We start from the raw sequence: 25772 nt of genomic DNA on the forward strand, positions 1-25772 counted from the left end.
TCTCTATTTTTGCCTTCTTTGAGCACTACCATAAATGTACCTGGGGTCTCTTGCTGTATCTTTTGGTCAATGACATTCTGAGTTTTAACCTTTCTATTTTCTGTCAGTTATTTTCACCGGTTTTGCAGGCAACTGGTATATGGGGGAATGCCTGTACAAAAAATAAAGTTCTCTTTATTCCTCAAACCTATTATCAGGTTTCCTAAAGAATATGTTATACCCATTCACACTCAGTCCACATCTGCACTAACAAAGATGCCGGGGGACATATCCTCAACTGCTGTAAACTGGTGTAAACAGCTGCTGTGTAGTATCCACAGAATTGTTGGAATGTGTTTTGCTAGCTATCATAACTACTTACATCCCCCCATTACTTCTGTACCTGAGCACCTCACATTCTTCAATGTAGTTATCTTCACAAAACCCCTGTGAGGTAGGGAAGTGCTGCTATCCTCATTTTACAGGTGGGGAACTGAGGCTGAGAGACTCTGCCCCAGATTCACACAGGTTGATTTCAGGGGAAGTAAGGATCTTAAACACAAAGGTAAGTGAATCTGGGCTTAGGTGACTTCCTCAAGGTCACATTGGAAGTCTGTGGCAGACAGGGAATGTAAGACAGTTGCCCACTATCTCAGACTATCACCCTACCCAGCAGTAGGCCATTCTTTCTTCTGCTGCTAACGCAACAACTGCAACCAAAAAGTGAGTTCTTATTTGTTCATTCTGTTGGGTTCTGGTGCATCTTGTTAACTGCCTTATATGTGTTCTTTGCTCTTGAATAACTTTTTAAAAGGAAAAATCACAAATATGTAAATTCCACGGAGCTGAACGGTGTACTAACATCTCCAAAGGCTATTGCAGTCGACCAATTCAAAATAAAGTGGTTCTGATGGACAAGAAGATATCTCATGTCTTCCATTCTCTTTACTGAGATTGTTCCCCCAAGCAAGTCACGTGTGGATCTGATCCAAGTCCCCCTGAAGTCCATGAGTCTTTGCCTGGATCGGACCCTAGATTAGCAGCTATATATCTGAATAATTGGTACAGTGCCTGTCTCATGTCCTATCTCCGATCGAAATACAGTGTCTAAAATATATAAGCTAAAGTGCCAGGACTGGCTATACATGCTGGTGGGTGTTCAAGGGGACAGAGATTTCAGGCTAACGTTGTCTGCAACACACTTTCAAACACACACATGTATTCGCTTGGTTCACCTCAGTCGTTTGTCTCAATGACCAGCTGCATGTCAGACAAACTCTTGAAGTACAAAGAATGTGTCTTTCATACATTAAACAGCAATATATTCACTGTTTTTCAAACAGCTCTATTTAGATTTTCCAACTGGGATAAATAGAGGAAATATATCTAGATCTAAGTACTTTGTCATGAGTCATTGAGGTGTAGTCTGTACACCAGACCTAGGATACTGTTAAATGATGCTATTGCAGAACATGTACAGTGCTAGGAGAATTAGAGAGAGGGGTTAATTTCATGTATATTACTTTTTTTGTTTTTCCTTCTATATTTTCAGAAATGTGATATATTGCTTCTATCAATTGCAAGAGTACATAAAATTTTAATGACAAAGCAGTAAAATAAATGACCTCCAAATATTACTGCAGCTCCCCTGATAGATTTCTGTGCACTCTGCAACCTTTGGCTGAGCTAATTAAATAACCAGCAGAACAATTCTGGGGATGCTTATGGTCAACACTGCTGTGATACTATTTCCAGAATAGATTTTTTTTTCCTAAGGCGCCTCTTTTAGGAGTGATCTAAAATCATAGCAGTGTAACCTATGATAGGTACTATTGGGAGGGAATAACTAAATCCACCGACAATAATCAGATATCCCAAGTGCAAAATAGCATGAAGGGTAAGAAAGAATCAAGAATATAGTAATATAAAGTAGTGTCAGATCTGTTTACAATTGATTACAGACAAAAGGAGAATGTCTGTTAGTTAATGTATCAGTGAATGTATTAAATCATTGTTAAAAAGGTAGAGGACAAGTAGATTGTTAAACGCAGTGTGTTCCATTGGTGATGCTCCTGTTCCTCATTTGAGGAATAAATAGCATATTCAATAGCTTTACCACTAGCATTAGTCTTTGACAAAATTCTAACAGGCAGAAGAGATGTGATCTAGTGCCAGGAACATTTAAATTCTAATCCCAGAGGCTGGCAGTGCCCAGAAGCCCTAGCTGGGTTCAAGCCCCGCTTGGCTATGGAATTGCACGAGCACATCAAATAAGAGAATCCCTGCCCTGACAAGTCTCTTCCAAAATGGAGGAAACAGACCCAGGGTGGGAGGGGAAGCAGTGGCACAGAGATGAATTGCCCACCAGCAGGTACTTGGGTAAGCTGAGTGTAAACCCCCGATCTTCTGACTTCCAGTCCAGTGCCCTACCCTCGTGTGGTGATTCTGTTTACTTAATCAAGTCACTTCACCTCTGTTCCCCATCTGTGAAACGGAGAAGAATATTTACCTACCTCACAGGTTTGTTTTGCGTCTGAGTTGTTAGCACTGCAGTTGTCCAAGCACTATGTATAATTAGATAAACAAGCATTCTGAAAAATAAAAGGCATTTCAAATTACCCAACAGCAACACAGAGGTATTACTGAGTATTAGCTGAGTACCCACTGTTCAAGCCATTGGGGGGCCTGTATGCCTTTAAAAAGGTAATTTAAGTAACAAATACATATAGCATATTGACAACAGGCAATCCACAAACTCATTTGTGGTAACCACAAGAAAAAGGCAACTCAACCCCACATCCCACCCAACTGCCGAAGCAGTGGTTCTTCGCCTCCCAACACACACACTGTCTGTGGTGTGCAGCAGTGTGAAGGAGCAAGCCTGAGTCACCTAAAGGTCAACAGCCAGTGACTCTGACAGGCCCACAAAGGGATTTTATTCCCTCCATCAAAAATACCCTGCTGCCAGAGTTGAGATTCTCAATTGGTAACTCCTTAGCTGATCTCAACAGTGAGGAGGGTGCTGATCTCAGCTTTAGAGATCGGCCTCTGAGACAGCCAAGAGGGACCATGTAGGGTTTTATAGATTAAAGCCATGACCTTAACTTAATTACTTAATTTAAGTAACAAATACATATAGCATATTGACAACAGGCAATCCACAAACTCATTTGTGGTAACCACAAGAAAAAGGCAACTCAACCCCACATCCCACCCAACTGCCGAAGCAGTGGTTCTTCGCCTCCCAACACACACACTGTCTGTGGTGTGCAGCAGTGTGAAGGAGCAAGCCTGAGTCACCTAAAGGTCAACAGCCAGTGACTCTGACAGGCCCACAAAGGGATTTCATTCCCTCCATCAAAAATACCCTGCTGCCAGAGTTGAGATTCTCAATTGGTAACTCCTTAGCTGATCTCAACAGTGAGGAGGGTGCTGATCTCAGCTTTAGAGATCGGCCTCTGAGACAGCCAAGAGGGACCATGTAGGGTTTTATAGATTAAAGCCATGACCTTGAATTACGCTCAGAAGCAAACAGCAGGTTCAAGCACCATGCTGAGCCCAGATGTACTGTGCTCAGCATAGCTTGTGTGTTTAAGCAAATGCAGTGTCTTCCTCTGCACTGTCTGAAGCTCCTGGTGTAAATTCTTGGAGGTGGGGACTTGTGAAGCACTTACCACAGCCATCAGAAGATCCTATACCACCCTGTCCCTGCAGTACTGTTTAGGGGAAAAGAGGGCGTAGCCAGGATGTTCAAACTGCTGGAACACTTCTTGGGACCATAATCAAACCTGCGTTATTTAAAATGGCCCTGAGGCTGCTCTAAATAGCACCAAAAGGCTGGACTGGATTCCCCCATCTAGGCGAATAAAAAGGTGGCTTAGAGCCAATGCTGTACATACCCCCACCCCACCCCGAGCAGGATCAAGCATTTCTCAGCCAGAACTGAGAATCTGGCCCATCACTGGAATAAACACTGAAGCCTGCAAGGAACATTAATTCTTTATTTTAATCTGCTGTGCAATCACGTGGTTCCCCCTCACTCCACTTTGAAGGTGTATTTTGAGGTTCCTACAGTGGCCCCATATTTCCCAGTATATATCTGACTCTGACACTTCAGGGAAACTTTTAAACTAAGATTGGAATTTATTTTAATCAGAGATCTTCTCCAAGGCAAAACAGATTCAAATACTCTCTGAATTTGCTGCAGTTTGGTGGGGTGGGGGGTGTTGATATTTTGCTGCACGCAGTACAGCCTTACCTCCTGCTCTGGAGATGACGTGGTTTTGCCATCCTTCCCAGAATCACAGACCTCTCCCTTCCAGAGCAGTAATTCCAGGAACGATGATGCTTTAGAGCGGCTGCCTTAGGCACCCTGAGGGATACAGGTATTTTAGGACACTTGTGGGCTGGCTCGCTTCTGGATTGCGGTGTCATATATTTTTGTTTCTATTTTTAATTCCTGTGCTAGTTTGCAAAGATGTTAGTATAATGTCTGTATCGCTGCTTATACTGCAGCACGCATATAGTAAATCACCATGCAGTACAGCTGAGTCCTGCTTTAGAAAGCCATGTGGGGTCTGTGCGTGTGGCAAACTATAAATATTAATGAATGAAAAAGTACAGCACCCCTTGTATTTTACACGTTCGCACTTCTAATCTAGCGACTCCGTGTTAGAGGCCCATTGGGTGAACCTGAGGGGGACAGAGGTACCTTTATATCACATCATGGACATCTCTCTCCTCGTTGTGGGAAGCAGCTGCGAGCGAGGCCAGCACAAGTTACATCAGTCCCAGGGCTGCTCACCTGCAGTGACAGCCTCCTAAAGATTACTTTGTTGGATCAGGATTGGCAGAGCACAACCGCCTCTGGCCATACCCCTGCCCGATTCCTGGGGGCCAGAAGGGCGTGGCATAGAGTCTACTACACTGGCTTTCATACCTGGGGATCTGCCTTGTGTGGTGGAATTGCCAGCTACTCCTGTGGGGCAACTTTTAGTCCCTTTTGTGCTGCCCAAACAGTGTGAATGGAACACGGTCAGGGACCGAATCTGGCTCCAAAGCTTTCATGCCTCTCAACCAGGACTCAAAATTGGGGCTTTATTCAAACCACTATTGAATTTCTAGTCTCTCTGCACATGACTCCTGAATGCAAACAGCAAAGAAATGTCAGGAAAGCAGCAATGTACTAAATCCTTAAATCAAGTCACACCCCCAGCAAGTGGGACGCGATGGGAGTCTAATCTCCACCATCCCTGACAGTTGTCTCTGACCATCTTCTTTAAATGAACGTTTGTCTCCACATTTAAAAGTGTTTGTTTTTTTCCAAACTCATTAACATAAAACTCTGAGACATTAAAGACCATTCTTTGTTACATTGCAGAGGGCTGGCTGCCTTGGGGTAATAGTAACGGGATGCAATACCTTCCCCATCCAACCACATGGTTTCAAATGAGGTCTAGATCGGTCAATGCAACCTAATGGCTCTATCGTGTGCTGTGAAGAAATGGCTTGTATTTTCAGACCAGTTCAGCCACCATCAGAATTGGCACCAGTTTATGATAGTCACAGTAGGCAGTGTTAGGCCGAGTGGTGGAGGACCATGGTTGCTCCAGACCCATTCTGGTCAGGCTTGAAGGGATGAGAGAGCTAGCACTGCCCATACTATACCTGCTTAGTAACTGAGGATTACAAGCACCATGCGTGTTGAAAGCATTATACGTATACCGTCTCACTTGTCCTCACAACAGCCCTGTGAAGGAAATAGGTAAGTAGCATTCCCATTATACAGATGGAGAAACTGAGCCACGGAGGCTGGATTCAGCCCATATTCAGCAGGCCCAATGAATAGGGTGGCTAGAGTTGCATGCTTTGCCTCCGCAGTACAGAGTCCTATGAACTTCCCAGTGGGTTGGAAAGCTGCTTCCCGCTCAGTGGAAACCCTGGGAATATGCAATGAAGAGACCACTTGCCCTCCTCCAGCTTGACCCTGTGGGGTGCCAGAGACCAGCTGGTGTAAAGCACGCCATCTTGTACCAGCAGGAGTGAATCTAGCCCAGAAAGGTCACCCAAATTGCGGGGTCAAAGCCTGCATTACAATTCAGCTCTGACTTCAGCCCACTAGACTGTGCTGCTTCCTTTCATAAACGCTCTTCTCTTGTTCGTGTCCCTGTGGCTGTGTTGTTTGGCTCCTTGAGGGAAAAAACCTCACAAGAGTCCGCTTTATGCAGTACATTTCACCAATCAGGAAGCAGGGGTTTCTGGTTTATACCTAATTACTCAGGTCAGTGGAAATAATGACATGGTTTTCCTTAGATTTGCATTCAGAGAAGTCTGCTGTTAAGATTTCTATCAAAAATGAAAAACAGTGTGCAGCAAAATAATTATTTTTGGGAGGCTTTTCAGTTTTTACCAATGATGAGGGAAACAGCAGGAGTTCACGAAAGGGAATATATTTTATTGATGGCAAAGGTTTATTGCATCATTGTATTAGAACTTCAGGGCCATGTAAATACTCAGGGCAGTGAAACATTACATTGTTATGGAATAATGGCACCTTTGAATAGGGGGAAAAAGTACTTTGATGTTATGCTGAAGTTGTTTCTAAAATTATTTTAGCAATTTGGATTTATGCCACTGCATAAGGAGGCATTGGACTACTCTCCCTCCCCTTCCCCTGCCAGTTGGGCACTGTATCTTTTGTGGAGGAGGATAGCGTTAAAACTGGGCCTATTTATTTTTCCACCTGGGTTAAAAATGAGCCCACCTATTAAAAATCCAGGGTGGGAATTGCTGTTCAGTCACTGACCTGAATTTGGGTTTCTTGTGAATGTTTTGTTCAAGCAGATTAGTAGGTTTTGGCCTCTTTTTAATGTCTGACTTCAGTGTGCTAATAAACTAAAAACCAAATTTCATCCCAAATGATTCAGAGCGGGGCCCCCTGGGCTAACCACTGTTTATAAAATCGTTGCCTTTCTGCAGAACAGGCCGACATGGGATGGCGCTAAATGAGAAACTTGAGGAAAGACTAGAAGGAGCCTGCAGATGGCTTCCTTCTGAGGGCAGTGGGATAGATCAAAGCACGTTAGGAACCTTTTAGTGTGCTACAGCAGGGTCCATCCTGAGATGTAGTGTGCAGCAGGCTAGGGCAAGGTACGTTTACACCCCAGTTTCCTGTGAACCACGCGTTTGTTTAGGCAAGGCCAGGCAGCTGAACTCTCACTGAAGGAACCCAACACTTCACAGAAGTTGAAACTGAGCAGGGACAAACTAAATGGCCTATTCACTGGGTCCCAGCTGAGTACTGTTCTTGAGCCCATGTCCTTAAGCGGCTAAAAAGTCCAGAGGAGATGCTATTAAAGTCTTTGGACATGAAGCTGAGGCATTATTGGGCAGAAGTGAATTACAAAGCTGCTACTCTTCAGGTTGTAATTCCACCCTTATTCATCTTTTAAAAAATTAATAAAATCCTGCAGCCCCACACTTACATCCTCGAAACAATGCAAGACTCCTTGACCTACTATTTTTAACCTTTACTGACAAAAAGATTGTACTATAAACAGGACATTTATAAACCAGCATTGGAAGTCTCTTCTGTTGTGCGATTATCTACAAAGTGTTATTACCCCCTTTTTGCACAGGAAAATATGCCTAGATTTTCATTGATCCATCTTGAATCAATGCTTTTAAAAATCTTAGACACATTTTGCTTAAGAGCAGAAGCATGCATTTTATGTTTTGACATGGTATTATTGATTGGAAAGGAGAGAGCCGTGCCTGCCACCTGACTGTCTCTTCAACTTCCTAGTCTGGCAGTGTCTGGTAGCACAACGTCCTTAATGGCTTTGCTCCTGTTTTCTCTGCTTGTTCCCTTTCCTCTTTATCCTCCCAGACCTCAGCACGGTGCCTTTCTCAGTTTTTTAAAGTAATCAATATTGTGCTGAAACCTCCTGCTGTTTGCCGTCACTCATATTTGGCACAGTTATAAATTATGTATGGGTCTCTCTCAACCCATATAAAATTTCTATTGCATTTGTCAATTGCTAATCGATAGTTCACTTTTCTTATCCTCAAAGACACACACGTGTTTTGAACTTTTAATGCAAATGTTTCCCCCTCCCGTTCCCCCAAATCTAGGAGAGGAGACTAGAATAGATTCAAATAGGAAGCCAGAAATTGCAAGGTACAAGTTCAGAGAGCTGCTGTAGTGCTTGATATGACATTAACACAAATAATATATCTGAAGATGCAGAGTTCAGCTTCAATCTCTGTATTCAGCTGTGTAGCAAATGTATCCTAGGCAATATTTTACCCTGGCTTTGCTTACCTGTGACCCTTTCAACCTTTGCTGCACAAGATGCTCACAGTGGTAGATTCTTTGAACTTCCAGAGCTAATGGCATCTGACATTTAAGTCAACCTTAAAGAAATCTCAGCAAACCCAGTCACTTAAACTAATATGGCCAGTGTCTCTTTAAGGAGGCATATTGATATTCTTTGTAAAATGTCATGTTATGGCGATGTCTCATTCAAGTGCATGACTCTCTCTCTCTCTGCTTCTCACTAGCTTTGAAATTGGGTTGTAGACCAAAAGCGAGCAAATAATCTTTTATATAAAAGTATGGAGTTAAAAAAAATCGTCACCATCTGAAATAAACTCTCTAGCCCTGTAGCATCAACTTCTGTGGCAACATCTTTCATATTGTGTTAGCTGAGGCAAAAGAGAAGGCACTGGTCGAGTGAGACTGCTTGAAACCGGTTTTTGCTTTCGGCAAAACAGAGCGCTAAGAGAGTTGAAAACAAAAAAGGCTGCCTAGTGCTGCCCCTGGAACAGTAAACATCAGAAATGGAACCAACTGCTGCCGTAGTTTAGTGGCATGGAGAAGTGCTGTCGTGTTGAGGCCCCACTGGTCATGGGGTGATGAGGAACCGAGCTTGTTCATCCAAATATTAACAGCTCCAGTCACTACAAAAGATCGATGGCCTTCCAAGCAGTAGCCTCGCTCAGGCCTCAGTGTCACAGGTCTGGGATCCTCACATGGTGTTGGGATTCACAAGGGAATTTGCAATGTAGGGCCCTCCTCTCTACAACAGCTCAGCTAACCAGAGTAGTGAAGCTGCGGCAGTCTGGACTTCAGCTGCTTGAGTAATCACCCAGAGTTCTGGGCAGGCTTGTACAGCCCATGCTGAAGGCCAGTACCCAAGCTGGCTTAATTAAAGCAAGCCACAATCACTACCTGTGAACAGTGTAAACCTGCCTTGAGTTTGATCTTCAGGGCACATTGCAAAAGCCTCTTTACTGTGGGTCATATGGTGCCACCTTTGTTCATCCTGAGGTGGGTTTTACTCCTCCAGTTTGCCCTGTTCATTTTGATGAGACAGTTGAGCTCAGTGATCCAGTCAGCCTGTCTTGGGTTTGGTTGAGGAGGTGTGTTAAAGTGAAGGGTGAGAGGACTGCGTCTCTGGCAAGGGGTCAGCACTTTTGGTGTTAAGTGTCCAAATGTGACATTGGTGCTTCACAGAATCAAGGCCCTTGCCCTGTAGATACTACGATGTTTAAGTCAGACATGATACAACAAGTGAGGATCGTCGAAACAAAAAATAGCTGGGTGAAGGAGAGAAGGAGGATGGGCTTCCAAACAAAGATGCCGAGTGCTACAGACATTGACCGTTTTTATCGTAAGTGCGAGTGGAGGTTTATGACGGGAATGTGATTTAAATGGAAAAATGTGATTTAAATGGAAAAAGTATAGTATTAATGGAACTAGATATATTGATTCTCAAGAAAGTGATTCACTGTGGTTGGTTTAATCTTCTCAGGTTGATTGAAGCTGTTGGGGACACTGTCATGTATGAGTGGTAGTGTCCAGTGAACTGGACAGTGAGTCATTGACCCAGGTAAATCTGGAGTAACTGCATTGGATTCAGTAGATTGGGTATAACAGAGCAACATTTTGGTGCTTATTTGTATTTCAGTAGTGCCTAGAGGCTCTGTTGTGTTGGGGACTCTACAAAAACAGTTATAGTTCCTGCTCTGAAGAGCTTATAGTCTAAATAGATAAGACAAAAGGTGAAGAAGCCAACAGGAGGGAAGTGATTTACCTAGCGTCACACAGCAGATCAGTGGCAGAACCAGGAATAGACTCCTGGTCCCTGACTTCCAGGCCAGTACCCCAGCTACAGAAGTGGTGATCAGTATCTATCGCTTCTGGGTTAGCTGTACACTTAACCCTGTGGGAACCACACTTGCCTTGTGTGCACCTTACTCCTCCCTGTCCCACAGCGCAACTCTGTGTCAGCGGTGACTGGATTACCGCCCCTCCAGAAGAAAAGAGACCAAGAGGAAAGGATGAAAAACAGAGTAAACGTAACTCCTTTATAGGGAGATGGGTATGTTTGTGTGCTTGCATCATAGCGCAACAGGAAACAATCCACTGGTTGGCAACATTTGCAATTTGACATCGAGTCTTGCCCCATTTGGTGTTTTCCTTGAAGCCCCAGCTCCTAGAGTCAGGTGACTTTATGAGACTCTTGGCTTTAATTTCTAAAAATACAGTTAGTTTCCTCATGGTTCAGGACTGAGTGAGGGGGAAGCTTGAAAACATGAACCCTTCATTGAAAAACCAGAAGACAAATTAAAAAATGCAGATTTTGTATTTTAAAAATATTTTAAAAAGCCAGTCTCAGAACTTTTGAGGGGAATCATGATTTTTTGAACACTTGAAGTTGGAGCAGTGGCATGTCTCAAGCCCTCCGTTTTTTGTCACCTTTTTGTTCTCACTTAGTTACTTTCATTCACTCAAGGAGAGGCAGAGAAGAAACTGTGATGTAGTAAAATATCACCAAGGATTAAATATCGGCCAACTTCTCCCCAGTTGTACAGGGCCTGTGAGGATGCAATGTTAGTAGGCTACGTGACCAGCAAAAGCTGTAGAGGCTGGAGATCCATGAGAAACACCAGCCCCAGTAGCTCAACAGAGTCTAGACCAGACATGTAAAGAGGCTCCCCATTCACATGCTCCAGTCAGCCTGCTATGGAAGTGTAAGCAGTGGAAATGCCAAGCTCCTGTTTGCTACAGGGTGTATTCTGTCCTCTGTGATCCCTCAAAGATGTGTTAGTTAATGCACCTCTGGACAGCATGGATCAATCTCGCATTTTTGTATGATTTTAATCCTTGCAGCAGGGGAAGCCTGGTTCTTCCCTCCTCCCCCTGGCTCCTGAGCCCCCCTCCCATTGGTATGAGTGCATTGTTTGCAAATGGGCTAGAGGTAGCTATGAAAGGGTTAAGTGAAAGGAAATGTTAATCTTTGGAACATGTTCAAATCTTGGGGATAGGCGGACTTCAGCTCTGGGTTGGCTTCGTTCAAAGTAGACCCTAAGAGAGGCTCCGAAGACAGACGATCTGCCAGGAAAGGAGTTTGCAGTGGTTAAAAAAAAGCCACAGCCTCCATTAACTGTGCTGGGAGCGTAGTGGGTTCTGCTGGCTAGGAAAGGGAGTAGCCATATTATGCCCTGATCCATTGTATCCCAACAGGGGCTCTCGCCCATGAGACCTGAGCCTAAGCCCATTTGAAATCAAGGGGAGTCTTTCCATTGACTTCAATGGGCTTTGGATCAAGGCCATGGAATTCCTATGGAGCTTTCGGTGGATGTGAAATCTACAGCGGCTGGTGGAAAATGCAAATAGAAGCGGCAGTGGAATTGCCACTGTTCTCCCTTGGAGTGAATGCCCATTGTGATGCAGGAAGGTGTAATGTATGCCTCCCTGCAGTGAATATGTGGTCATTGGAATTAATTCTCCACATCACAGGTTTGTTGCCCCTTACCCTTAATTCATGTTGAATGCTTCAGCTTTATCTTCCAGAATCCCGTAACTGGCAGCAGCATATCCCAGAATCATGTTCCTTACAAACTCTCTTGTACTGATATTCTGTGATAGCCTCCATCTTAGCCTGCACTGGGGACTGAACCAGGATCCTCGAGACCTGAGTCTCTACAGCTTGATGTAAACAGCCAAGTTCTGCAGCTAAGGCCTGTAACAAACTTGTGTTCACCTCTGCTCTTGAGCCACAAAGGAGACACAATACATAGTGACCATTGAGTTACAATTGCACCGAGTTCTGTTTCTCAGAGTTTGGTTTCTATCCCCACTGGTGGATTTAGGGGCATCTCCTCCACTGGTATAAACTGTCATAGCTCTGATTGACTTCAGTGGTGTTCTTTCAATGGCTCATGCATATCTCCCTGTCTCCACGCTTTCAAAAATTTCCCCAAAACAAGCTTTCTGTCACTTTTCTCCCCTTATGTATTATCTTCCCTTCTCTCCCTTTACTGAGTCATGCAGGCGCCACTTTATTTGGCTACATTGCATGGAAGAAAGCCCTTATGAAGCCCCATTGAAGTCAGTAGAAGTCTCGTATGGGTGCAGGGGTCCACCCAAGCAGATGAGTTTGCAGCCTAAGGGTTTTGGTTTTTTCCTCTTATGTGCTTTAAGAAGGTATTTTCCTGACTCTGTCTAATTTTTATAATATTGTTCTTGCACTGTTGTGCAGTGCCCAGAGCACTTCCATGTAGGCCACTTGATAAATATTGCTCTTTTATTTTACTATTTTTAAGATACTTAGCCAAATGAAGGCACAGCTGAACTTTCTTTGACCCACCAATTCAGCTCAGTGTCTGTCCACAAGCAGCGCTCAATATTCACTCTTTGGCCAAAACTTGCATTGCAGCCAACTTGTTACAGAATGGACTTACATGTGATATCTGTTTTATTTATACCTTTATTTATAGGGCCAATAGATGTATTTTTTAGTGTTAAAAATATCCAGTATGAAATGTCTGGCTTATTTCATTGGTAAATGCTTTGATTTTCTCTGTTTTTGCTTCTTATCTTAATTTTGAATTTCAATAAAAATACAGGAGGTTCCTGGAGACATGTCCCTCAGGAGCCCCTTTTTCCCTGGGCACTAAGGATCCCTTAGTTTGACTCTCTCCTTTCTCTGAAACCTGAGCTGGGACAGCCATCCTTCCAGCCACAGAGCACTGACTTCAGAGCTTATCAACGCCATTCCTGAATAAGCCGGAGCATTTGCTGTTGAAAGATGGGAAACATTTCCTCTCCCTTAACTGAAATGCCTCCACAGCACTTCAAGCCCGGCTGATCCAGACAGCAAGAAAGCTGGACCAGAGGCCCTGTTCTTTCCACCTGATGATCTGACTAATTCCCATGGAATCAATAATAGTTATTCATATTCTGCGGCAGGAGGATTAGGACACCCAGGTTCAGAAACCCAAATCATCTTCAACCATGGAGCTATATCAGTTTACCCCACATTAAGATCTGGTCCCAGGTCACCTACATTGCAATTAATTGTGACTGGATAACTAGGCTGGTTCAGTTCCTATTGGCTATGATTTCACCCTTTGTTCTATTTTTGGATCGTAAGCTTTTTAATTAGTAATTGGGATGAATTTATAACATTGTGACTCATGTGCCCCCCAGAACATGAATTATGAGAGCACACTTGAAAAAAACACAGGAGTAATTTAATGCCAGATCACTGTGTGCCCAATTCATAAAAACGCTCTACATTTTCACGTGGGAAAAGAGAGCTTCCATTTTGGGGCTTAGAATTCATTGACTCTTCTTCCTTAAGCATAAAAGTTGCCAGCTGCTCATTACTCACTGAAGGGATTCATAACTCAAAAGAGGGGAAGAGGCAGAAGAAAAATGAGCATGCCCTATGTAACTTGTAAAATCCAAATATTAAAAAAAGAGAGAAACCTGGCAAGGAAAGAGAGTAAGTAAATCACCCTTTTTGAAAAAAAAAAAAAGAGAAACCCTCCATTAATTTCCTAAATAAAAGGTTCATGGTAGATAACTATCCAAATCAGACATACTCATAACTCCCCTTCCGGCTAATAAAAAACAAGCATTACGATTTGTGCAAGAACCAGGTTATTTTTCTTAAATTGTATCCTTCACACAAAAGTTTAAAATATTTATTGGGGGAGCTGCATGGAGGAAATAAGATATTGGGGGAAGATGTTTGTCCATTTACAGTGATCCTAGAGGAGAATACAGAGAAAACGCATTAAGAAGCACTTCACATTTTTTCCTTTTCCTTTAACCCAACCCAACCTCATACCCCCAAGGGACAACCTCCTTTGATCATTCCAGATCCATATTGACATGTCCCATGCCATACTTCACTCTCTAATCTTTCGGCACTGTGCACATTGAACACATTGCAGTACATACGTTCATTACCTTTCTGAGCCAGAAACCACGCATGCTGTACCAGAGACCACAACTAGACAGAAGTCACTGGTCAAAGATCTTTTACATTTCTTTTCTGCTGTTTTTGCTGCCTCTAGAGGAGGCTCTGATTTGTCCAGAGAATTGAGTTGAGTACTCTTGCATTGTACTTTGCTTCCTTACATTTTGGTGGGGCCATGGGAATGTAGGCATGAGAACTGGCTTATTCTTTTTATTCAATCATTGGACCTTGTGTGTGCATCTCATGCTCTGTTACTCTGCCTTTGGTCACCCATCTCAAATGAGAGAGCAACTGGAAGAGACAGAATGGCACAGAGCACATGTCATGACTCAAAGTGCAAAAGTCCTTAAAGAGCAGAGCAGGGCTAGTTGTGCAGTGTGACATGCGGAAAATTGGTGTATCAAATGGCAAAATCATATAGCCTCTGTGTAATATAGTTCCGCAACAGGGTGTTATTCCACTACATTTGTGTCAACGAAGTGTAGCGTACTATTGCTTTGAGGTTTTGAACCATTAGATGGGAAATAATGTTGATTTCAAGGAAAGGGGGAAAAATCAAAGGACAACATTCAGGGTGTGTTGAAGCTCTGAAAGAGTTGAGTGTTTTAGCAGTAACTTTGCCCCTCTGTGGTGGTGGGGATTTTTAGTATGCAACATTTTGGAACAATGCTGGCATATCTTGTCTCATTAGTTGCATCAGTCATTCTGACACTTCCAGAGGAACCTCCAGTTCACTGTTCACAGTAGTTAACGTTGTATCAGGCCTATGTAACCACAGCCACCTTAAATGATCTTATGCGTTCTTCCTCCAGTACCTAGAGAGAGAGCTTCAGCAGCAAGGCCATGTGTGCTCCAGGAGATCACAACCATGGCACACAGAGTTTAGATGGAATTAAATATGAATGAAATAATGCCATTACAGTAGCCACCACTGCTCATCTTCCTCCATGTATCAATGGTACCCCAGAGCACAGGGGCGTTTTCTGAAGCCACACCCACTTTTGCTGAGACCATGCCCCTTAATTGCAGGCTACCCACAGGTATATGCAAAAGAAGCACATCAGGGAACCCAGTGAAGTGGACAGACAATTGTAACAGATCACCATTTGGCATGAAGAAAATTGCTCTTGTGGCTGACTTAGGAATGTTTGGGCCCAATGCTGGCTCTCCAGGCTGAGTGTCACAAACTTCAGGCTTGTTTGAACCCAATCTTGATTCCATGAAAGTCAGTAGAAAGTTTGTCATTGACTTCCAATGGGTACAGAATTGGGCCCTTAATGAGGTCAGCTTTGTGGATTGCATAGGATCACGTGGGACTGACATCATAAGCACCTCCTGAAGTGCTCATTATTAGGTCTCTGAAGAATATGTGCTCTGTCTGGCTTTTGCATTCTGTAAAAGAGCAGATCCAACAGCTCATGCTGGGAGGGGGAGTGGAGTGTTTTGTTTTGTTAACAAATGAGATTCAGAAGTCAAACTATGAAGTAGCTGATAATCTCCTGTCAGTTATTGTATAGTGTTCCTCTGCTCTGTTGAACAACTGCCACATTCCACCCCAGAAGTGGCTGCATTTCAGTGGTGATTTCTGGATATGTAAAGTTTGTAAAATATTTTCCACTGTGATGAAAAGTGCTATGTGAATATGAGCTATTATGTTATTTTTATTGTGCATCTGATTCTGATCTCATTTTCAGAAGTTTTATACTGGAGTGACTCCACTGACTTCAAGGGAGTTACTTCCAATTTACTTTGGAGTTATTTCTAGTTTACTTTTGGTGTCCCTATAATTATATATCATGATTCTCAGCTGCTGGAAATTGGAGTAGTTCCATTGAAGTTAATGGACTATGTTAATTTATACCATCTGAGAATCTGACTCATGCTATTTATACCTTATGGCTATATTATATAATTATACTGATAAAATATTGTGTTCATATGTATTATTGTGTGTGCATGTAAACCTACTAACATACAATGTAGCTAATTATTATGCTTATCCACTAACAATAAATTAAGAATGAAAGAAGTAGTTCATGAAAGACATCTTGCAAAGATGAGAACTATGTATCATTCCATTGACTTGGTTTTGTGGACTGGTATTTGCTGAGGCCTTGAGGTGTCACATTGCCTACATTTTTTCAATTCTAACCTATCAACACATGTCAGAGTCAAATTTATGGCTGGAACTAAGTTTGGAGTTTGACCCAGGTTAGATGACTTCTATTAGCTAATGAACCGGACTAAAAATAGTGAGAAGTCTGCCCTTTTAATCAGTGCTTAGGTAGTAGAGAAAAGTGAAAAGATTGGCTGCTTTGTTCAAAATAGATTATAGGAGGATTGACCACAAATTATAGTTATTAATTTCTGCCCTTCTTTGAGTCTAAAAGTATCTGGGCAAGTGGTGCTGTTGCATGTTTCAGTAGGATTTTGAAGAAAAGTCTGAAGGCACATGTTTTGAACGGCTCTAAGACATACTCTTCTCCACATTGCTATGTGAGTCTCACTAACTTGTCTAATGTCTGGTAGCAAGTTTAAACGGCTACTGCAACAGCTGAAGACAGCTGCCCAGGATGATTCAGGATGGGTGACATGGACAGTCTGGTTCGGAAGAGCACAGGATAGATATCTTTGGTGCTACTAGGAATTATTTCTAAATTCCATACAGAAGTCTGAATTTCCAGAAGATGGCAAATTGATGTACGGTGGTATTTAAGTTCAGCTAAGTCTTTCGCTTAGCATGCTGCTGCTCTAAGATGCTGTGACTAGAGCTGAGAGAATCATTCACAATGAACAACTTACCCAGTGCATTTAGCCTCTTATTTTGCTCACTGGATATATGTGAACAGATTTAAATTTCTTTGTTTGTGTGTATCCACTGATTTTTGCATTTTAATTCTGTGGTGTGGTGGCCAATAGTTATGCAAACATTCAATATTCTTTTTTTGCTTGATGAGCCATGATGGTTAGTTGTGATGGATTAGCAAAGGCACATAGAATATCAGGTTTGGAAAGGACCTCAGGAGGTCATCTAGTCCAACACCCTGCTCAAAGCAGGACCAATCTCCAACTAAATCAGTTCTTGTTTTTGTTCCCGCTCTGGATGAGAGGGAACAAAAACACATATGGATTTTCAGTACACATGCTCGTGTACGTTATAAAATTTGTTTAAAGTGAATACTGGTGAGGTTGACTTTGAATTTTGTTCTCCACAAACCTTTTTTGTGCCAGTAAAATTGGATCACATGAATGTTGATGGAAAGCAAACACACACTGAGTGCAAGCGTTCCCAAAGCTTATGTGTTTAACATTTCAGATGTATCTTCTTTTTGTCACTTCCCTATTTGGGGTTGATGATTTTTATATCCTCCTTCCAAAACTCTTGATTGTATGCCTGGCAGTTGTGCAAACTGGTCTCTCTAAGGTCTGCTGATATCCAGCCCATGCGTTGAGTCTCTCCCTCTTGATCGTCTTCCATTCATGATCATTGCTGATATAACTCTCGGGTGTCTGCTGGACAACTCCATACCAATATACCCTAGCCTCCTTTACTTGTCTTCAGTTGGAGCAACCCACATTAGGCCCCTCACAGCCTCATTTTATTTCCTATCATGGAGTGTCCAACTATTTGATCATCTCAACATCTTCATTTCCATGGTGGAGAGCGTACTGATTTATTTTCTTGCGACTGGCCAAATCTCAGTTCCATATATTAGAATGGGTCGAATTAGTTTTATACACCCTACCTTTTAACGTCAATGGCATCTTTTTGTCACAGAGAACTGTGGTCAGCTCTACTATATGCACCAAGCAGCTTTGGTAGGAGACCAGGGCTCACTCAGGAGGGCACCATTGTCAGCAACAATTGATCCTAGGTACTTTAAATTATTTCACTCTCCTAAGCTCACGGCCTGTAATATCATTTTTGGTGGGTCCTCCTCCCTCAGTAAAAAGCCTCAGTCTACCAACATTTACTCTAAGTCCTTCATGCTCAAATCTGTGTTTCCACTGTTCTAAGTCAGTTTTCAGATTTGTACAATCTTCCGCATATATCATGAAGTCATCAGCAAACAGCATACTCCAAACCATGGCAACAGAAAACAAAAACTGGCTCAATGCTGACCAATGTTTACTGGAAATTCTCTGCTGTAGTCCCATTTGGTTTTTGACTTCATGCATGTGCTGGATAAGATGGTTGTATCCTTCTGGCACACTTCTCCATCACAAACTCCACCAACTAATTCTCCTGGTTCACTGTTGTATGCCTTCTCCAAGTCCACAAAGACCCAGTTTCTTTCTCTTTTCTCTAAACTTCTCTATAGGGGTTCAGAGACCAAATGTGGCATCAACTGTACTCCTTCCTGGCATAAATCCATATCGACCCTCCTAAATTTCAACTGTTCCATGAAGACACTTTTCAGTAATCTCCCATAATTTCACAGCAGGTCAGCTTATCTGGGTGATAATTAGCACAGCTTAATATCTCCTTTATGTTTAAAAATGGGCACCACAAATTTTTACACCATTCATCCGGCATTCTCTCTTTGTTAAGAATATCATTCAACAGACTTGTAAAATAGTTCAGTACCTTCCCTTCCCAGTAGCTTCAGCACATCCACTGTACTTCATCAGGGCCAGGTGCTTTGTTCTTTTCCATTTTCCTAAGTGCCTCCGCAGCCTCTTCCTCCTGTATGCAATCTATCACACCCCAGTTTAGCTTACGTGTTCTTAGTTCCTCCCTTGGGTTCTCATTCATTACTCTTTCAAAATAATCACCCCAGACTTTGTTGATTTATTCACCATTTGCTTGCAATATACTGTGTTCATTTCTAATATATGCAAACTCTTTCACATCCCTCATTACTTTCTTTCTTGCCTTATTGAGTTGGTGGATAGTCTTTTCTTCCTCATCTCCTCCTCCTCCTCCTCTGTCATATAGACCTTCACACGCCAATTTTTTAGCTGTTGCAATGCTTATTTTGTTGTCCTCTTTTTGCCTCCATGTGTGTCATCTCATTGGCCTGCTAAACCCAGGGTTGTGAGTTCAATCCTTGAGAGGGCCATTTAGGGATCTAGGGCAAAAATTGGGGATTGGTCCTGCTTTGAGCAGGGGGTTGGACTAGATGACCTCCTGAGGTCCCTTCCAACCCTGATGTTCTATGATTCCTGCTCAGGCCACTGGTCTGCCATTTTTTAAAGGTTATCTATTTTTTTCTCTACAGATTCTTTAACTTGAGGATTCCACCACCAAATCTCCCTTTTTATCCTTTTCAGCACTGGTTTTGTCACTCCTAGGACTTCATGTGCCATTTCTAGCAGAGTTAGCTCTACTTTGAATCAGTTTTCCTCCACATGTCCCTATGTTTAGTCAGGAAGTCTATTCATTACTACTTGTTTAAAGATTTTTTTCATTCCCATCTTCGTTTCCACCACTTAGGCTTTTTCGATGCCTGGGGTTATATTTTTTTTAATTTATTTTTTACACCACTTCTCTAGTTTCTGCTGATAATTCTCACTGTTAATATTAGCTACACACCTTCTTCATGATTTTGGTTAAAATGTTCCCTGACTCATGAGCTTAGCAACCTTTTTCTGTTGTTTAAACAAGCTTGCTTGTCGAGCAGGTTTGCCCAATGTCACAAGTCTGTTGACAGAGAATTGCTGCTTCTTATCCAGGATGAGATCAGAGACTTAACAAGTAAGATGGATCAGAGCCATGAAGTTCAGATCAGAATCCAAACTTTTCCCAAATTGAAGGATGTTTGAAGTGAGTTCTGCTCTGCCCTTTCATAGAAATAGGCCTAAACTGTAAAGTTCAGATGTGGATCCAAATTCTCCCATTACTCAGGGGGCTTCTAATCTGTAATATGCAGTGATAGCAGCTGGAGAAACCTGTTCAGATGTGGGCGGTGGGGGGGAGGGAACCACACATCTTGAACCAAAATTTTGTGTCAAAGTAGTTTAATTCTGTGTTAAATACTATGCATTTTGAGCATGCAACTCTGATTTCTACTCAAATAACAGAGAGCTGCCACAATAGTGTGTCAGTAACCCAGCCAAAAGATGGAATTACTGGAAACCTCATGAAAACTACTTCTTGTGAGATTTCCAGTTGAGCTTTGCAGACCAAGTAGAATTTGGTTGTTCACATATAGCTCAAATGAGCATATGAATTTCTGGGTGCATATCCAAATCTCTGAACCATTTTCGGAGTTTGACCCATCACTAATACAGAACAATCCAGAAATTGACCCATATTGTTCATGTGACAGTGTTTCAAAACATACTTTGCAGAAAAAATTGTAATAATGGAACTGCAAGGTCATTATACTGTAATGAATGGTCTTACCTTTATACTTTTTAATAGCAAGGACAGCTGTTGTCTTGTACAAAGCACGCTGGCATTGACAAATATTTAACATGTTTCATCCAAGAAGAAATTCAAGTTTATAATTGTGAAACTGGAATTACTTTGGAAACGGCACTAAATTGTGTAACTGTGGCTTGGTACATTATATAATCTAAGCGAATTAATATAACCTGTTGGAACTCTCTGAAGCTTACTTCATGCCAGGACTTAAATTAACTTTTTGCTCCTGTTCCCCTAGCTAAAGCTCAATGTAAAAGGGGGTGTATCAATGATGTAAGGTGAGCGCTGGCCTAGCTACTAGTGTGTTCCAAACTCCCCTGGCCTTGGGTAGACACCTCACCTTCTGCCTCTGAGGCCAGAATTCACCCAGGGATCACATCAATACCATTAACTGTCACCTTGATTAGCCACCAACTGAATCTGAATCCAAACTGCCCCAGCTCCAGTCTATGGTGTGAACTCAGTGCGCTGAGTCTGCATCTACATTGCATTGGTGTCCAACTGCCCTTGGGTTGACCCCTCAGCAGTGGGTTCCAGCAGTCCTGCTCCCTACTTTCTCTCCAGAGGCTGCAGCAACAGACAGTCCAACGTCGCCCACCCACCCACATCAGACGCAAAGGGCACTGTGCATCTGCCCTACACAGTCACCAATACAGGATATCCTTCCTGCTGTGGTTCTGACTCTCAAGTGCAGGGGCCACAGGCTCAGGCTGATCTTTGGACCTGTTCCCCAGTCCAGAGCTGACTCTCAATCTGTTGGACCCTTGCAGCAGCCGCAACCACCCAGCATTCACACCACTGCATCCTTCCCTTTCTTTCCAGGCCACCTTGTTGAGGACGTTGGCCTGGAATTTCCTGCTATCTCTGTCCAGTTCCTGTTTGCTCTTCCCCCTCTTAAATCAGGGCTTTGGTGCAATGTGAATGCACACCTTCACCATGGACTCTTCATCAAGGCATTTTCAAAGGAATTTTCTAAAACAAAGTTTCTGCAATTATAGTCTATGGACCAACAGTGATCTGCAGAGCACGAGCTCGTGGTCCCCATCAGCTGGCTGGTTCCATGGTGCTGGCTCTCATTTCCAGCTGTAAATTGCAATAAAAGAAGAATACTTTTCTAACACAATTTTTTGTTTTTGTAGTTGACACAACAATGTGATGTGATTGTCTTCAGACAGATCACCTCCCACTGGCAATCCCTCTCCATTAAGAGGTGGTCCACACTCTCAAAAATCTTGGGAACCTTGACATAAAACAAAGGTTCTATGAAATAAGTATGGTCTTTTAATCAGTCAGGGATAGGCTGTCAGGGATTCTATGGTAGAGTCCCAGCTCTTCCAGTGACTCATCCCTTTAACTCTATCCCTCCATTTTTTCATCTATAAAATGGCTTTAATGATACTTACCACATGGATGTTGTGTTCCATTACTTTTGTAAAGCTCCTTTGATGAAAGGTAATATCTAGCGCCCCATACTATTGACATCAGTAGGGTTAGCAAGCACTGCATTCTATAGCAATAGGTAGCAGGCTTAGACCCTAAATGCTACTTGTTAGCACTAGTATTCCTTTCTTCCTCTTTCTATTGGATTCCTTTCTTCTTCATCTATTAGCATATAAGGAGTTATAGATAAGTAAACTCTTACTGAGTTATTCCAGGTATATTCAGGGAGCAAGTTTCCATTCTTCCCTGTTTGTATTTGTCTTAAATTAAATGTTTAAGCTTGGCTATTACCAGCTGGAATCAGGAAGAAAAAAATTGTAAGGGGCTTTTAACATGTGGTGGTTAACTAATTGCTAATTATCTCTGAGTAGTATTGTCATTTCCGGCAGCTGCACATAAAGGGAATTTGGATTCTGTTTTTTTGGTGCTGCCAATAATGGCATGTGCCAGTGTGAAAATATTAGTTCAACCTATTGATTTAGGTAAAGAAAATAGATACCTTCTATTTTAGAAGATTTAAGGAGAAAATGTGAATTAAAATATGGTCTGGTATGGGCTCTTGGGTATAAATCTTGTAACAGAAGGATGGCTTGTGATCTAAACAATCTTGAATTTATTATCCCCTTGCTATCCACAGCATTTCCCCAAAAGTGCATTGCGTGAATACAGCAAAATCTGCTGTAGATGTTACTCTTGAAGCCTTCATTCAGAATTTCGGATGTATTTTTGTGCCAATGGGCATACCTGTCTCTTTTCCCTAGGCATGTTGTAACGGCTCTCATTTCTCTCTCCACATTTTCGAGCATGTTTCTATCCTAACTTCAGTAGAAGGCTTTAAAGCAAGTGCTGTGATGTGAGTTTATCCACAGTGCCAGATTTTGTTAAGTACATGAGAGAAGCCTGGTGCCAATACGTTACTAATTGTCTCTTCTGGCTGTGCCTGTTAGGGTTCTTGGGGCAGCCAAATGTACAGATCATTGTAATTGTTAATCTTATACTTAAGGTACCACATTTTCTTTGTTACCAAACATGTTGACTCCTATCTTGATTTTGTGTGCAGTCCAGGCAGTTATCATTAATCATGTTTTCTCTACTTCTTCCTCAATGACAGTCTAACAGTATATATGTTGCCGTCCAAAAATGCAGGTTTTTTTTCTGTACTTCGATAAAACCAAGCGTCTGGCTGATTTGCCCCATATTTAATACTAATGATGACACATTTGCTCCAGGATATCCAGAAGAAAAACTTAGGGCCCTGATCCTGCAAACACTATGCATGTGCTTAATTTTATGCACATGTGCAGTCCCATAATTTTACTCATATCTGTGCGTGAAGTTAAGCACATGGATAAGTACTTGCAGGATTGGGGCCCAAGACTCCAAACTCATCTTGGGCTTGCCTACACAGGAACACATTAATTCTTAATGAGTGTGTTCACACAGCAGCTTAATGAGTTTAGTTAACTAAAAATGTGAATTAAAAACAGATTAATTCAGATTAACTTTCCTGAGTTTCCATGTCCGCTTTTCACTTTCATGAAAGAGGTTTTGATTTCATTATCCTTCTGCACACAAAGGGACTGATCCTGCTTGCCTTTACTCACACGAGTAGTCCCATTTAATTCAAGGGGACTGCTCATATGAGTAAGATTTTGCAAGTGATTAACTTATATAGAACCCTCTGGGTTCTTTCCTGAAAACCTTTACTCCCCTAAAGATTAAGAGAAACATGTCCACTAAATTTCTTTAGGCAGAAGACTGTCATTCAATATATCCTCCACAGAGTCTCACCTGGTGTAAATTGTTATCGCTCTATTGATTTCAGTGGAACGATAGTAATTTACACCAACTGAGGTTCTGACCCTTAGAGTAGCTTATTTTCTGTACAGTGACATCTTAGTCTCACCATGACTTACTAACTTGATCACATCCTCTCCATGAATCCAATCTAAGACCTGTATCACAATTATTTGATCATCCTTAAGAATTGCTAATTAAAAAACAGATGTTAAAAATCTATTTTGATGTTTTCCATTTGGCAGAGTATTATGTTATGAATAATATAGTATGCACTTCAAGATCTTGTTAATTTTGATGTGATAATGAATGGGAATTCCTAGCGGAGTTTTTGAATGGTATTAGCTCAACAGTTATATGATTAAGTAATAAGACCTGCTGAAGCAGGCACTTCTTGAGGATGATTGACTGCTGTAATTGATTGACATACAGAGGTAAAGTCAAGGGCACCAATTTACAGATCAGGTCAATTATCTCCTGGTAATGCCCACTTGGTATGTCTTATTGGTATGCTAATATTAACTGTTGTTGAAACATTTTAATGAGTTTTTAATTTAAAAGTGGTAAATTTAAAAGGGGTGAACATTAAATTATTCATTTTGAAATAATGGGAATTGAAATATTCTGATTCACTAATAGTGATCTAAAAGTTTTGTTTTGCATACCAATTCTTGGAGAGATCATTTTAGTTCATCTTCAAGGGAAAGCAAGTTTTGTTCAGCATTATAAGAACCCACCGGGAGCCAGCATGAAATACCCAGAATACCTTTTCTATAGAAAAGGATGTCATGTGCATTCAAGATAGAAGAACGATTCTATAATGCTGGGCTCGAACAAGTAGGTGCCCTATAGTCAAAATAGAGTGGATTTATTTTTCATTGGACTATTTTTCCTTCTCCCTCCTTTGCTCCCCTTTTCAGTCTTTATTTAATGGAAGACACACTCGGTATCATTACAGTTCAAGTCAAGCTAGTCAACCTACAGTGTTTCAATGGGAGCTAAAGGAAGCCAAGCAAGATTGCTCATCCCAGGCTGGAATAAGATTGTACGACTTCTGTCTCTGAGATCGTCACAAAAACTAGATATTGGTGATCAAAGTGAGCAGAATCTTAAATGAAAGATGAAGGGAAACATGCATCATGTGAACCAAGCTTCTACTGACCTCTGTCTGCAGTAGTGGGATGGTGCCAATTGTGCAGTTGCATTTAAGGTAGCATTGTCTCTTCCATTATAAAGGCTTGTCTTCACTACCAGGTTAAGTCGACCTAAGTTACACTAGTCCAGCTATGTGAATAACGTAGCTGGAGTTGATGTAGCTTAGGTCGACTTCCCCCGGTGTCTTCACTGCGCTGTATTGACGGAAGACGCTCTCCAATCGACTTACCTTACTCTTCTTGGAGAGGTGGAGTACTGGGGTTGACCAGAGAGTGCTCTGCCATCAATTTAGAGGGTCTTCATTAGACCCGCTAAATCGACCCCTGCTGCATTGATTGCAGCAGCGGTAGTGTAAACCAGCCCAAACTCTGGGTTCTGAAATTCTGTTCCCAAAAAACCGCTCTTTGGAGGCAGCATGGCTGTCTTGATAGGTCATCAACTGGGAGTTGGGGAAACCTGGGTTTCTATTCTAAGCTCTGCCACTGACTCACTGTGTGACCTTGGTCATGTTTACTTCCCCTTTCTGTGTCTCAGCTTCTCTATCTGTAAAAAGGAGGGAGAGGTACCCTCCCTCCTTCCTTTTGCAAAGTGCTTTGACTTGAATAGATGAAAACTATTGTCCTAAGTATTAAATCACATTAAGCTTAACGTTTAGTGTACAAGTTTTTACCCTAGACTATATTAAAACAAATCAATCCACTATAAAGACACTCTTGAGTTACAAAATGTCTAAATTACATCATTAACCCTGCTGT

General features: G+C 42.0%; 1 protein-coding gene across 1 annotated transcript in view; it reads right to left on the reverse strand.

Annotated features, from left to right (window-relative positions):
- Nucleotides 1-25772, reverse strand: part of IRX5 (iroquois homeobox 5) — an 84116-nt gene that overhangs the window by 18595 nt on the left and 39749 nt on the right. The window contains exon 4 of the mRNA XM_073308465.1: nt 2493-2570. Within this exon, the coding sequence (XP_073164566.1) occupies nt 2554-2570 (17 nt within the window). The 3' untranslated portion in view covers nt 2493-2553. The remainder of the gene's footprint in view (nt 1-2492; nt 2571-25772) is intronic.

This window comes from Lepidochelys kempii, chromosome 12 (genome assembly GCF_965140265.1).
Source record: "Lepidochelys kempii isolate rLepKem1 chromosome 12, rLepKem1.hap2, whole genome shotgun sequence".
Taxonomy (NCBI): domain Eukaryota; kingdom Metazoa; phylum Chordata; order Testudines; family Cheloniidae; genus Lepidochelys; species Lepidochelys kempii.